Source organism: Octodon degus, unplaced genomic scaffold, assembly GCF_000260255.1.
Source record: "Octodon degus isolate 3935 unplaced genomic scaffold, OctDeg1.0 scaffold00026, whole genome shotgun sequence".
Classification (NCBI taxonomy): domain Eukaryota; kingdom Metazoa; phylum Chordata; class Mammalia; order Rodentia; family Octodontidae; genus Octodon; species Octodon degus.
Genome location: NW_004524602.1, coordinates 18,976,391 through 18,992,394, shown reverse-complemented (window position 1 = coordinate 18,992,394; position 16,004 = coordinate 18,976,391). Strand labels below are relative to the sequence as shown.

The 16,004-nt window shown below is 35.6% G+C and overlaps 1 protein-coding gene across 3 annotated transcripts in view; it reads right to left on the bottom strand.

The window, feature by feature from the left end:
• Positions 1-16,004, bottom strand: part of Znf280d (zinc finger protein 280D) — a 92,622-nt gene that overhangs the window by 10,873 nt on the left and 65,745 nt on the right. For all 3 annotated transcript variants that reach the window (XM_023712448.1, XM_023712447.1, XM_004628876.2), the window contains exon 19: positions 1,943-1,988. In XM_023712448.1, the coding sequence (XP_023568216.1) occupies positions 1,943-1,988 (46 nt within the window). The remainder of the gene's footprint in view (positions 1-1,942; positions 1,989-16,004) is intronic.

Sequence of the window (16,004 nt, the reverse complement as noted above, 5' to 3'; positions counted from 1 at the left end):
GGTCAACTCCACACTAAAGACCCAAACCCCATGCTAATGGTCTAACATAAGAAAAAGTGCTCGCTCTCAGATATGCACACTATGTACCCCAACCCTATACACAATGCCTGGCCTTCAAATCCAGTGACAGCAGACAAAGAACCAGAGTCAGACATGCCCCAGATACTGAGGCTTCCAGAAAGAGAATTTTAGCTTGCTGCAATTAATGTGTTACACACTTTGAAAGAAAAGGGAGACCACATGCACAACAGAATGAAAACTTCAGTAGGGTTACTCTAAAAGAAATCAATAAAATGCTAGCTACAAAAACAAATGAATTCAGCATGACAGAAGTGAAAACTGCCTCTGACAGGTTCACTAGCACAACTGAAAAATGAATCAGTGAAACTGAAGAGAGGTCATTAGAACACATACAAAATGAAATACAATGGTGGGAGGTTGTGGGTAGAACCGAATCAGTGTGTTTAAGAAGAGGGTTAACATGGAGTGGTTCAGCATGTAGGAAACTGGAATTTCAAAAGTATGAGATAAAGGACAATAGTGAAAATCCCAATTAGGATAAAAACTGCAAACAGATACACAAATAGATAAACACACGAATGAACACATGAACAAAACACTTAAGAGAATTAAAGATAAGATCTCAAGGGCAATCAAAGAAAAAAGATAGATTAGATTAGATTAGACAGTAATTACAGTAAGACAGCTTGCCAACAAATATGCAAGCCCAGAGGAAAAAAATTCTCTAAGCTGGGGATAAGAAAAAAAAGTCAATCAAAAAATACCTTTCAAAAATGCAAAAGATTTTTAAACAAAAAGCCTTGAAAGTATTACTAATAGTCTTGCAACACTGGATACCGTATATTAAAGAAAGTTCAAATAAAAAAATATATGACAGAAACAGAGCTATGTAAGGAGATGGAAACTACTGGAAATGATAAAAGTAAAGGAAAATGAAAGATTGATTTTTACGCTTTTAATGGTTCCAAAAGACAACTAAGCAAAAAAAGGTTTTCTTAAGCAAAAATTTTAACACTATATTCTCTGCCTTTATAACATATGTAAACGTAATATATATAACAACAGTAAGGAAAAAACCCCACAAAATCTCCCCCCGGGACTGAAGGTGAGTACTGCTGCTGAGTGCACAGACATTAGGAGGCCAGCAAACAGCTCTACGTGTGTGAATACGTTCAAGAGTTCAGCGTCTTAAATAAAAGCACACCAAACCCTGGAAACCACAAATGATTAACTTCACTCACAAAGAAAGGATAACAAAAGACCCTCTTTCTATTTAAAAACCTATTGGTAGTTAAAAATCTTTCAAGGAAAAGAACAGTCTCTATCACCTAAAAGCTGCCTGGAAAAACGCTGCTACTTCTACCTGGATTCCACTTACACACTGTATAGGACAAAAGCTGATCTCACGCTTTTCAAAGTACCTACTTAAGACAGCCGAAACAATGTACATTTAAAATACTCCTATTTTAAAAATTAGATTAAACCTTTGGACAGTTTCACTCTTTCAAAATATTAAGTCATCTGGAAATACTTTCTGGAGTGTTAAATGGCTAAGATTCAACTACTTTCATGGTTTTTAATTCAAAATTTTTCTCTATTATCTGTAGTTAATGTAATTAAGTGGCAACTAAAAAGATGAAGTCTTTGTCAAAACAAAAACACCTTGTAATTTTACTTAAAATTAGATTTTTTAAGCGCATGCCTGGCAAGCACAAGGTCCTGAGTTCTATCCATGGTACTGAAAAGAAAAATAAAAGTTAAGATATTTTATATTTGGTGAAAAACTTTTAAATCTCAACTTTTTCTACCTCATAACATACAAATAACTACTAACGTATGCATTTTGAAATTTAAAATTTAAAAATTCAAATATTTTCAAATGTATATAAACTGTTAATTTATGAATATAATACACCTTTACCTTAGATACAGGTTCTTGTTCCTTAGTGGGAGCTTCATTTTTTAATCTTGAAAACAAAATAAGTATTGATTACATTATACTTACATGATAAAATATGAACTGGGTTTTCTGTGCTTAAACAAACTAAAATATAAATTTAATGTACATTTTGTCCTATATAGTGAACGACCTCTGAACATATTGTAAGATAAAATACATGAGAATAAACAGATTTATAAATGTGATAAATAAATGAACACATGTACTGCATTTTCTTCTCTAAAAACAGGAACAAAAACATTGTTTTTGATAGGGACAATTGAAGATAAAGGACATAATGCATTATTAAAAATTATATTTTTTAAAATGCAGGTCTAATCCCTAACATCACAATACATCTGACTTCCTAAAAATTAAAACACGTATATGCATCACACATGCACTTGCATGCACACACTATTACAGAACATAAAACACAGATGTAAGTATTTTATCTATTGTGAGATTCAATGATAAGGGCACTTCAATATATACTTTAGCTTTCTCTGGAGGCAGTAAGTCACAGAAATAATTTACAATTTAGAATATATCTTCTTAAAAAACTTTTATAAGCATTGCTCAAAAATTAACTATAAAATTTTTAAGCCTGACTCCTAAAATATTAATTCTAACATTAAACAAAGATAGAAAAGCTAAATAATCTTATAAAATAATCACCTTAATATAAAAATTAGCTTCTTCAAAGGATTATTTTAGAAACTGCTGATAACTACATTAATTTGCTTAAGTCCCTAGCATCAGACATATACAAAATTATTTGTTGATATATTCAATCTCAATACACATAGAAAGATGGTCCACTTCACCTAAAATGAGACTAATCAAGAATTTAATGATTCATAACTCTATAAAGCCTTGATACAAGTATAAGAAATAATTTATTTAACATAAGCAACTTCATTCACTTAAATTTTATACTTAAAAAAGTGACGATGTCTAATAGGACAGAAATGTTAATCATTTAAAAGCTAATATCAAGGTTAAGTATAGAATTAGCAAATGCCCTCTTTTATCCATTCTCTGAAGACACATTTTAAAAAGCAATACTATCATGGCTGGGTTCAACCCTTAGGTCCTCCAAAAAGAGAAGAAAAAAAAAAACAAAACTAAAATATTAATACTCTACTAAATATTAATGATAACTAACTGTAAAGTTACTGATCTGTAGTTTAGGTGTATAAAATTAGGAACAACATTAAAAAAGATTGTGGTCTTTTTTTATAGAACCATAATATTACTAGTAGATTAGAATCACAAAATGTTTGTCAAACAAACTGAATAAAACAAAAAAGCAATGTATAAATGCCAATAATACTTTGGATTTAATTTTTTTAAATGTATTTTAGTACAGAGTCTCATTACGCTACACAGTGATCATCCTGTTTTTAGCCTCCCAAGCACTGGGATTACAGGCGTACACCACCACACAGTCTCAGTCGCCCTCTCAGAGTGCCCTGGGGGCAGGGCCAGCACAGCACACTGGGGATTGAACCCAGGTCCCTGCATCTACCTATGCAAGTACTTTAGTCTGCTGAGCTATCTGGCCAGCCCTTGGACCTAAATTTTGAAAAGTATTTCAATGTGAACAGTATTTATGAAAGTAAGACTACATCAAATATAAAACATAACTTCATTGCATCAATGACGTTTATGGGAAAGTAACAGTTTTAAACATAATGTATAAATATAAAACATGAAAAATTAGTCTAGAAAACAGGTATATTAATGTTCTGCAGTAAATTTTTCTACAACTGATTAAATTTAGTTTGAAAAGTAGAAATAAACTAATCAAAAATCAATTCTGAAATATTTTATGAAAGTTTTTTTCAGCCTACTGTTGAAAACATTACTGAAGACCTTATATTTTTACAAAAGATGTATTACCACTCTGTTCATTTTCATATATGTCAATAAATCAGTTTTATGCAGCAATTAAAATACAATGCATTAAACATGTTTAATTATTATTGCTAACATTTCATTTGGAAAAACTAGTCCTAATATCTCTTCAGAGGAGGATGGCAACAGAGATTTTTATTATTCTTTATTTTACTGGTTAAGGAACTAGAAGATGCAAACACAGTAAGTCACGAAACAGCATCAAAAGGCCCACAGCTCGACCTTGTTCTGCATCTTTTACCACACTAGAATTCCTTTTAAGGGACAAAACTGTAATAGACAGTAAAAACAACTCTACAATTAACCAGAAATGTATACAACAAATTTCATTACAATTAGTAAGCACTAAAATTTTGTAACTACAAAAGCATATTTAAAAATTTACTTTAATACAATTACAAATATATTAATTTCTGTAAAAGAAAAAACTTTTATACCTATAATTCTTACTGATTAAAGTTACTTGCTGAAATAGTCATCATTTGAGGTAGTCAACTTTTGGAGAAGACAGTCAAATTTGCTAAGCTCAAAGTTCTGTGCTAATGACCCGTCACTGCAAATGTTTTTTTTGTTGTTGTTTGTTTTTAATTTTGATGTTACTTGTGAATGTTGCAGTAATGCTTTTACAGAAAAATGTGTAATATTTAGAACACTGAGATTTTAATACAAACAGAAGCACTTACTAGTAATCAATTTCAACATCTTTAATGAGATTGCAGGTAATTTTTTTCTATGGAACTCTGATAGATCTCTGATGTATTTGTAAAGTATAATCCCTTTCCTCCAAAGTGTAAAATGAAATATATGGCCCTATTTGTTTGTTTTCTACAGGTAAAATAACTAACACAAGGTTTCATTCATAGTATAACATATCATAGGTTGGGGGAAAGTTGTAAAGGAAAACTATTCAGGTTCATTTCATTTAGGCCAAATTCTGTTTCTGAAAACATTTAAAAGCCAAACACGTCAATGCTAATATTACAAATGTAATCTTCAGTTAAAGGATATTTGTAACATAGTGAAAAGGCTAAGAAGATTGTACAAGCCAGTAGTGAAGCCAGACAGTTCTCAAGACCTTCTTAGACAGTGAAGACTAAATTTAAGATAGTAATCATTAGACTAAGAAGTAACTAATAGTAACTAGCTAAATACCTAGCACATCATTCCTTATCCCTGCTTCTGAATAGTTTTAACAGGCTTGTGTGGAAAAGGTGTTTGAACTAAACATCTACCAGTTAACCATACCTAAGTATTCTAGTCCAAAAATAAAGTCTCTTGTAAAGAAAACAGAGTGGTTATAGAATTTTGAAAAAGGCTGAGCCATTATAAAAGGTAAAGAGACCAGCAAGCAGCAGACAGCACAATGAACCTGCGTTTGCAGGAGTATGACAGCGGCTAACAAGCAGCGAAAGTGATCCAGGGAGGGAAGCAGCAGGTATACAAGAGGGTGGCACCGATGCGAGCCCCACAGCCTCCACAGCCTCCTATCACTTAAATGTAGGGCTCACAGGAAAATAGGTGAAGATAAAACTGAGGGTGCAGCAACAACAACTTCACAGATCTTCACAGCTATGATAAAGTGCCACCGTAAGACCATGAAAGCCAGCAGGAAAATGTGATCAGATCTGCGCATCAGAAGTAGTGGACAGGTTTCAGTCAGGGAGTCCAGCTAAAATAGCTTCTGACTGTCTCTTAAAACAGTAGCAGTGTCAGTGGAGAAAAGACAACTCAGGGAAATATAAAATTACATAAGGAAAACAAACACAACCCACATCCAGTCTGCCTTGACGGGCAAGAAAAATGGTAATGTCACAAATCAGGAGAAGGAATTCAAGGGGAAAATGAACATATTTTGTAGGAAAAAGGAATTCAGTTTTGGACATGCTGAATTTGTGATACTATCTTATGGCCATGTTTATCACACAGATCTGCTCATTCTGTGTGTGTCATTTTTAAGCACAACTATAAACATTGCTTCTGCTCAGAATGTGACTGCCAAATTAATCCTGAAAAACAATTTTACGCTATTCTTAGCTAAGATGTTCTACTGTCTATACACCACAGAAATACTGCCCTGTGATCAGGCACTGTCCCTGTGCTGTGTCAGCTCCTGCCTGCCCCTCTCTAGCAGGAGGGCCTTCAGGGTGAAGCTAAGTCCTGCCTCACAAGGCAGGAAGCACAATCTTTAGTAGTTCAAGGCTCTTAAGACAGACTGCCAGAATTTAAATTCAGATTACCCACTTAACAGTTACGTGATACTAAGCAAGGTATGTAATTTAGCCATATTTCAGGTATCTTAAGGACAATAATAGCGCTTGTCTCATAGATTTGTGAAAATTAAATTAGCAAATAGATGCAAAATATGTAGAAGAGTATCTGGCACATGGTATATGAACAATTACTATTGGCATGGGTAGTGTTTGGAATCAATCTTCCTACACAGAATTTGCTTGAAAGTGCACATCATATGTTACCTTATGACTTAAATATTGCCACAACTTTGAGACTTTCATGCTTCACCTTTCCTTCAAAACGAATATATTAACTAGGTATTAATTTTGATTGCTGGTCTACTCCCTGTAGGACCAGTCCTATTTGGTCTGCTATGAAAACACTGACTTATTTCTGAAAACCTGAGTTTGATCTGCTTGTATAAAGTACATAGTAAAAGCAGAAAAATCACTCTGGACTGACAGAACTAGGTAAATAGAGAATAAGAAATTAAGAAGACAAAATAAGTGTATGTAACTGTAAAAGAAGAAAGAATGTATGCAGAATTAACATACAAATAGGGTTCTATTTATCTTGTTGGCAATACCGAGGTACATCCTATATATTCCATTTGTAACCCATAAATGACTTCCAAACCCAGGACACTATAAAAGTAGCACTAACCTCAAAATCACTGGAGAAGCTGGTACCATCTATCTTATATGATGGACTTCAGGGAGTTTCATTTACCTCTCCTCTGCTTACAGATATCAAAGACACCAAGCCCAATCAGCCACAACTACCACATCTTGAGGTACAGCTCTTACCCACTGACTTGCAATTTCATACCAGTGCAAATGCATTAAAACTGCCTACTTTGAAAAGAAAAAATATTTTACAGTTCTTTGTGATACTTTGGAAATATTTACAAAAATCCTGAATCTAGAGGAAAGATTCCAGAGTATTTCTAATCCCAAATCACAAAAGATTAGAGAGGCAAATAAGCCTAAAATGAGATTAGATTGGTTTGCTTTTCTTTCCTGCCAATTTAAATGAAATGAAGGTACCCTGACCATTTTGAAGATTTAAGCCTTTAAAACTTATCATTACAGCTAATACTGTCAACGAATAACTTCTGAAATTGACAAGTAACAGAATGACCCCTCACGTATTCTCCAAAGGTCATAGCCTCAATGAGATGAAACATATTTAACAGAAATATTTCTATATATAAAACTATAAAATGCAAGCATTCTGCCAATGAAAAATGACTATTAGTTTAACTGAAACAGTGATATTTCATTTTGTGGATATGCTTAGATCTCTTCCATACACTATTTCACAAAAGTTATATGGCACAAACCCCATCTTTTATTCATGCCTCATTTCCAGCTCCTGACATCGAAGGCACCCCAACCTTCTGGCCCAAGAAGGCTAGTTATTAACATTTAGCATCAATGAATAAATATGCAAACAGGAAACAGTGTGTTGTGGCTCTGGGTCCTGAGAATGAAATTCATGATCTCTCTTGGTGGCTCTCAAATAACAGCAGCAAATGTGTGGTTTCTTTTCTTTTTTTTTTTTTTGCGGAACCTGGGATTGAACTCAGACCCTTGCGCTTGCCAGGGAAGTGCTTATTCCACTGAGCCATCTCCCCAGCCCCTAAATGTGTGGTTTCAAGGAAAGTCAGTTTTCTATCTGCACTTCTTCCTAGTATTCTTTAGAAGAATAAAGTATAACACACAACTTTTATCTATAAAATACATATCTCTTTTTGAACCTTTAGAATAATTTTTGTTTTAAACCCATTTCATAATGAGAAAATCAAAGCATTTGACCAGAAAGTTGTTGAGACAGTAGGGTGCTCAACTCTTGATACTTCAGTCAGTGCTCTTGCCAGTGTACAGTGGTACGTTGGTTCACAGATTTAATTATTTTACTATTTTTTAAAAATTTAATGTATTTGGTACAGGGTCTCAATATGCAGCTCGGACTCATAGTGATCCTCCTGTTTTCAGCCTCCCCCGCACTGGGATTATAGGCATGTGCCACCACACCTGCACTCAGTCATAGGCATGGTACTCAGTCCCTGCACTTGCCTAAGCAGGCACTTAGCCCACTAAGCTATCTCACCAGCCCATAATTCTTTTCATAATTCTAGTCACAGACCAAACTGGACAAGACCTGAATCAATTCCCCATAAGGTCAACAATGAACCCAACCATTTAATTTAATTCAGTTCTCATCCAATTCAGTTTGCCATCAGAGACATGAAAAGAATTAAGTTTGTGAACCAAGGTATTGAAGTACTTTGCCTAATACAAAGTTGGAGGTTTCTCAGAGAACTAAATCAACTTTTAAATCCCTTCAAATTGTGATTTCTCTTTTTCTTTTAGGAGACTGTGTTTCACTATGTAGCATAGATTGGCCTCTAACTCAAGGCAATCCTGCCTCAGCCTCCTGAGTGCTGGGTTTACAGATATGAGCCCCATGCCCAGCACAAACTGCAAGCTTTTAAGACACTGAAATCATCTAAAGCAGGTAACTCATAAAGTAGCCTAGTTTTGTAAGCACGTGCCATTACGCATTTACAATGGTTTCATATGTTCTGAAAATACGCTATAGAAAATTAAGTATTTTCAACTTCTTGTCAAGAAAAAGGCCAGGGATATAACTCAGCAGCACAGCACCAGCCTGGCAAGCACAAAGTCCTGAATTTGATTCCCACTACCAAGAATTAAAATTTAAATCTAAAAAACTGATAAATTAAGAAAAAGAATTTTATAAAATACTTTATTTCTCTGCTATAATTCATCTACACAGATATACTCAAGGAGAGGAAAAGGAAACAGAGCAAAGCAATTTTTTAACTGAGTTCAGTAACAGTATATGTTGTACAAAACAAGCAGCCATTTAATTATTGCTAACTAGTACAATTATGTATTTTTCTTTTTATATTTTCATAAAATAGCAGTATGGGATAAGCAGTATAGTAGTATGGGATAATTTCTGGAAATGCGTATCTGGTAATAATAGAATTTTCTCTTTAGCGATTCTGTAACAATTTTCTACAAGTTAGTGTTGTTTAATAGTATTCTGACAGGAAAAGCCAGAATTACACTCAGTTCTGACACCGAGAATTACAAGGCTCAACTGAAGCCTTGCGACACAATGTCATCCACTTAGCAGTTTGGAAGAGCGTACTACCGGACTGAAGTATAAGTGAAAATTACAAATGACTGCTGTGCAGACAGACTGCTACTCAATCTTGATGATGAAAAGATTCCACAGATAGGTAACTACCAAGGTTTCTTGTCACCTGGAAGTAGCATTAATAACAATGGTAAGAGCACTGGCCAAATAGCTCAGTGGATTAAAGCACCTGCAAGCAGGCTCAGGGGTTGGGAGTTTGATCCCCAGGCCTGCCTTTTTTGCAGGCTCTGCCCCCTGGGGCATGCTGAGACAGCAATTGAGACTGGGTGTGGCGGTGCACGCCTGTAATCCCAGCTCTTGGGAGGCTTTAAACAGGAGTGTCACTACCAGTCCAATCTAGTAGTGAGACCCTGAACACCCTGTAGACCCTTCCCTAAGTTACAGGAAAAAAAAAAAAAAAATAACACTAGTAGAAGCAGCAAGTGTGCATTTATTGAGCGGCTACCTTCTGTAAGGGTGGTATCAAATAATTTAAATTTTAATTAAAATATTTGAATTAGTATAATTAATTTTTACATACTGTTTTTTACAACCACCCTAAGTACTGCGTATCTTTCAGTGATAAGGCAGATGAATCGCAGTAAGGTTAAATGATTCCTCAAGGCTGCAGAGCTGGGTAGACATAAAACTGGAAAGTTTTATTTTTCTCATTTATTGTGTGTGTGTGTGTGTGTGTGTGTGTGTGTGTGTACGAATTAAACCCAGAGCCTTATGTAAAACTAGGATTTAAACCTAGGCATACCTTATTTCAGGAGCATATTCCTCTCATAATACCATATTTCACAGTGGTATACATAGATTTTCAGTATTTAAAAACTTAACATTTTAATCCTGAAACATTTTCAGGATTAAAAACCATACAGTCTCATATTTCTTTTCTTTTTCTTTCTTTCCTTTTTTTTTTTTTTTTTTTTTTTTTTTTGCGGAACCAGGGATTGAACTCAGGCCCCTGCACTTGCCATGGAAGCGCTTATTCCACTAAGCCATCTCCCTGGCCGCATGGTCTCATATTTCAATAAATAATACAGCGCAGAAGTCTAAGTTGACAGATGACAGTAAGCTTTTATAGGGGTCAAATACCAAACTGACAAGAGTCTGCAAAAGGATCTCAAAATCAGAAGTAGCCTAAAAGTATGAGATGAACCATAGTATAGCCAAAAATAAAACACTATAATTGAAGGGAAAGTACTGGTGCAATTTGTAAAACAGTTATAATTAAACTTGGAAGAGTTCGGAAAAATTTCCTGAAAGCATGTTTAGTGAGTTTTAGACACAAAAGTCGAATGACATGACAAATATGTGGTATCACAATTAATTTTAAAAGATAAACTGCACCAAGAAAAGAAAGCTGGGGCTGGGGAGATGGCTCAGTGGAATAAGCGCTTCCCTGGCAAGCACAAGGGCCTGAGTTCAATCCCTGGTTCTGCCAAAAAAAAAAAAAAGCAAGCTATGCTAGGGATAGAGCTCAGTGACACAGTGCCTGCCTGCAAGTAGGAGGTCATGAGATCAATTCCTGGTACCAAAGGGGCAGGGGGGAGTTCCAGGAAAAGAAAGCCAACAGAAGTAACTTGTAAAAATGTTACAGACCCCAAGACTGAGAGTAGTGGTGCATTCCTGTAATCCCAGCAATGGGGAAGCTGAAAACAGGAGGATCACTACGAGAGACTTTACCAAAATACATTTTTTAAAAAAGTATGGACCTGAATATCAATAAATAAAACATTACAGTACAATCATAACTTTATAGCTGATGGTGCTTCCTACATGCTAATCATTCTTGAAGTACTACATGGATACTAACTCCTTCAATTCCCTCAGCACTTCATGAGTAGCTGGTTTTTTTTTTTTTTTTTGGTGTAAACAATGTTTTTTATTATTATTATTTTTTGGGTCCCCAAAAGTAGAGGAGACAGAATCAAAATGAAATTCCATTGAATTTAAAATCCTCTGTACAGCAGAGGACATGAAAAAATTAAAAGTCACATAAAAAAGAAAAAAGAGAGTTGGAAGTTGAATATCTGATAACTAATATACAAAATATTTGAAGAATTTATACAGCTGAATAGCAAGTACAACAATGCAGCTTAAAATAGGTTAATGACATCAATAGATATTTTTCAAGAAATACCAATTGTTAACTGGTATTTATATATAATAAATATGTGTATATATATATATATATATATATATATATGTCACTTATCACCTTGGAAATACAAATCTAAACCACAATGATGTATGAACTCACATCTGCTGGATAACAATTATCAATACAAGAGATAAGAAATTCTAAGGATCTGTGGATGAAATAAATGTCTACACAAAATTAAACTGGTACTACCATTTTGGAAAATATGGAGTTTTATTTTAAAAAGGAAAATAAATTATTATGCTGTATCTTCTAAAAAGTACACATATTGTATCTTATTAAATGAATTACATATTATGGCTCATATGCTGGTGGTGCCCAAAGCCTCATGTGGCCATGGGAGGGGCTTCCTCAGAGGAGGCTGGATCTAGGTGTGTGATGCTGGGATTGATTCATGGTGCAGTGCTAAGAGGAAGTACACTGGGATGTAGGGTGTGTGATTCTGATTTTTTTTTTTTTGGCAGAACTGGGGATTGAACTCAGGCCTTAGTGCTTGCTGGGGAAGGGCTTATTCCACTGAGCCATCTCCCCGGCCTCTGGGTGTGTGGAGTAGCTGTTTTTGTTATCTGTGCTTCTCAAATGCCACATGCAACTAGTAAGCAACAGGGCTGGACTCCAAACTAGGTGATCACCTCTACGGCCCAGTGTCACACAGCCTCTGTAAGATCTGAGGGTGTACTGTGAGCTGGGTATCACATTTCCTAACCTCCTCCAGGAAGAGCTTCTGAAGCCATTTAGGCAAGAAGTAGTTTCACAAAACTGAAAACTATTTTTTAAAGAAATTGCTTCAGGATAATATAAAGGCTAGAAATTTTAATAGTGCCAAAAAATGTAGTTAAGTGAAAGAATAATAAACTAATAGGGAATTATAGAGAGAAGCTAAAAATAATAAGATTCTTTGCAGTGTAAAAATCATATTAGGTAGCCATACTCTTCAACAGAAGTATCCCCTGCTGCTACAATCAGAGGCAGAATAGGGGAGTACCTACCCTAGCTTTATTATGTGCTTTTTAGATTTTATAAATATAACAATGATGCTATTTTTTCCTGATACAGTACATAAAATATGAAAATGCACTTGCTAGCATCTACTTATACATTCTATCTTATAAAGTATGCATGAACATGAATGAAATGTCCAGGTCATTTTAGTCAACACATTATACAACTACTTTTATTTTCCAAGTTAAGATCAGTACTCTATATGCTATTTATTTTATGAAGGTTTACAACATGATATTTGGCACTGATAAAAAAATTTCAAACAAGTATTTTCTTAAATATTTACAGGCTACATACAGCATGAAAATTCCCATATTAAAGCATTTCTTTAACTTGCATTTCCATAATTTATTCGACGACGAAAACCTTCTCCCCCACACCATATATAAATTATGGACATTAGTGCTAAAATGGAGAATTTGGGAAACACTAAGCTGCTTACCGTCTTTTATACAAACACAAAAAGATTGATTTTATAGTAGTACATGTAAAGAGTTGTGTTGTGTACATGCTTAGGAGTAACATGGACATTTAATTTTCCAAGGTCAAGAGTCCCTGTTGTCTCTACTAAATAGTGATGTGTGGCATTCTAAATTCACCTTCTCATAAAAATAAATTATAGCATTTGGGTATAAACAGTAATGAATTAGAGAACCCCAAACTGTATAACAAGTTAGCACTTACATCTTACAAAAAAGGTAACTGGGGAACCAAAGCAGGGCTCTGCTACTCCCTAGTTTTCTTGCCCTATCACCAATCATATCTGCTTAATTTTCTTTGTCCATTCTTTTGCACCCCTAGTTTACCAACAGATCACCTGCCACTGAGTTTAGAGTTTACCTTGCCCTCTGTCCATCTCTACTACACCCCAAGGATCTCATACAGTACTATTTCATTTTAATTTTTTATTTTGGGACAATTGCAGATTTATACACAGTTGGAAGAAATAAGGTAGAGAAATCTCATGCACTCTTTACTCGATTTTCCCCAATGACAGCATCCTGCAAAACTACAGCTCAATGTAATAACCAGGAATCTGACAGTGACATAATGCACTGATCTTCTCAAGATCTCCAGCTTTACTTTTATTCTGTCTCATGACATATTGAAATACTGGTACTTAGAGCATAGAAAACTCCCCTAAATTCACAAGAGTGAATGACTGTGACATCTCCACTGAGCTAACAGACATCTCAAACTAAAGTATGTCCTAAACTGAAGTCCTCACCTTCACCCTTGACCTACCCTTCCAAAGTCTGCACTACGTGAGTTAGTATGGATGCCATCTTTTAGGGTCTTCAGGCTATTAACTGTGGAGGCATCACCAACATTCTCTCAGGGCCCGGGGAGATGGCTCAGTGAAATAAGCGCTTCCCTGGCAAGTGCAAGGGCCTGAGTTCCATTCCCAGTTCTGACCAAAAAAAAAAAAAAAAAACAACTCATATCTCGCCTCCTAAACACCAAGAAACTCAAATACAACAAAACAGAATCACTTACCACCTACACTGCTGGCATCTTAGGCCCACCCCCATCATTTCCTACTTGATTGTGACAGCCCTGGGCCCCCTGGACTCTGCTTCAGTTTCCTCCAACTATTCTTAAGAAAGCAGGTAAATAAAATAGCTATTGGGGCTGGGGAGATAGTTCAGCAGTCTAAGCGCTTACCTGACAAGCGCAAGGACCAGGGTTTGATCCCCAGTAGCATGAACAGTGCCGGCTCTGCGTTGTGCCAGCGACTGAAACTGGGCATGGTGGTGCACACCTGTAATCCTAGCGCTGGGGAGGCTGAGACAAGAGGATCACTATGAGTCCAAGCTGCACAGTGAGAGCCTATACCAAATAAATAAATAAATCTTAAAATACCTGTTATACATACATTGTTTACGTAGGTTCTCTATATTTAGGTTGTTTGATTAGCTTTTTTTTTTTGGCAGAACCGGGGATTGAACTCAGGCCCTTGTGCTTGCCAGGAAAGCACTTATTCCACTGAGCCATCTCCCCGGTCCCTTGATTAGCTTTTTAATGAAATATTCTCTATAGATAAGCAGCTACCTTTTTTTTGTATTAAGACAGCCTTTAAGCTTAGGGATTCAGCTGGCCTCATAATCACAACAATCCTCCTGTATATGACATAACACTGGGTCTGAATGTACAACCTAAAGGACTACCCTTCTGTCTCCTCACTGTGCTGGACTACAGGTATGCACCATCATGCCGGCCTAACAGCCACCTCCCGTACAGTGATCGGTAAGGTCTTACACCCCACAAGTCCACACTGCTCACAGGCTTGTCTTCTCCACAGCAGCCAAACTGGCCTCCCTGCAATTCCATGAATCCAAGAGCTAACATGCAGCCAAGCAGCTCACTTATGCCATCTCACAGTAAGGTCTTTCCCAGTCACCAAACATAAAATGCTCTCTCAATTCCCACTTCGTACTTCTTTATTCCCCTTCTCACTTCCATTTCCTTTATAGTATGATCACTTTGGGATATGTGTTCAATTTACCTTTTGTTTTTTATGACAAGACAGAAATTTCAATTTATTTTTCTACCACCTAGGACAGTGCCATGCACAAAGCGGATGTTGAGGAATAAAGTGCAGAATTGAAATTATTTTGCCAAATGCAACAAAAATGTAAGGCAAGACTCCAAATCACTATAGGTTCAGTCATTTTTCTCAGAATGGAGATGGAAGCAAACTGAAACAATTACATCTTTTATTCAGTGGTAACCAAAAGCATAAATGCAAGAAATGGCTATTTCTGATTAGGTAATTAAGTGTAATAAAGAATAATTTGATGGTAAAGAATCAAACACAAGGGAAAACTACATAGTATCAAATAAATTTATATAACTGCAAGTAAGCAAGGTTTGTACTTGCGTTATATAAAACCACTTTTTAAATAAAGTCACAAGTGACAGAAATAAACTTGATTTGTGCTATGGTAGTCGAATTCTATGAAAAAAGACTTCTGTGGAAGAACACACAGGTGTGTCACACATCGATGTATCAAGAATGTGGTGCATCATTACTTTTGAACTATGACTAATAAAGACATTCTATAGATGAACAGAGAATTAATGTTAAAAATGCAAATCAAGCTGTTGTTTCTCAGCGAAAACAGTTTTAGCTGGATAGATACAGGGCATATGACAAAAATCATGGAGACAGGGGCCGGGGAGGTGGCTCAGTGGAATAAGTGCTTCCCTGGCAAGTGCAAGGGCCTGAGTTCAATCCCCGGTTCTGCCAAAAAATCCCCCCAAAAAACCACACAAACAAACAAAAATCTTAGAGACAGATAAGGAACTAATCTATTACCACTACAAAACACCACTTTTGAATATTTTGGAATATCTGTCATTTATAGCACATATAAATTTGTTTAGAAACTGAAAACTAATGGATTTTATTTTCTAATAATATTAATTGCAAGGACACATTACATAATAAATGATATCTAAACTCTCCCTCTCTCTCTCTGTCTCTCTGTCTCTCTCTGTCTCTGTCTGTCTGTCTGTCTGTCTCTCTCTCTCTCTCTCTCTCTCTCT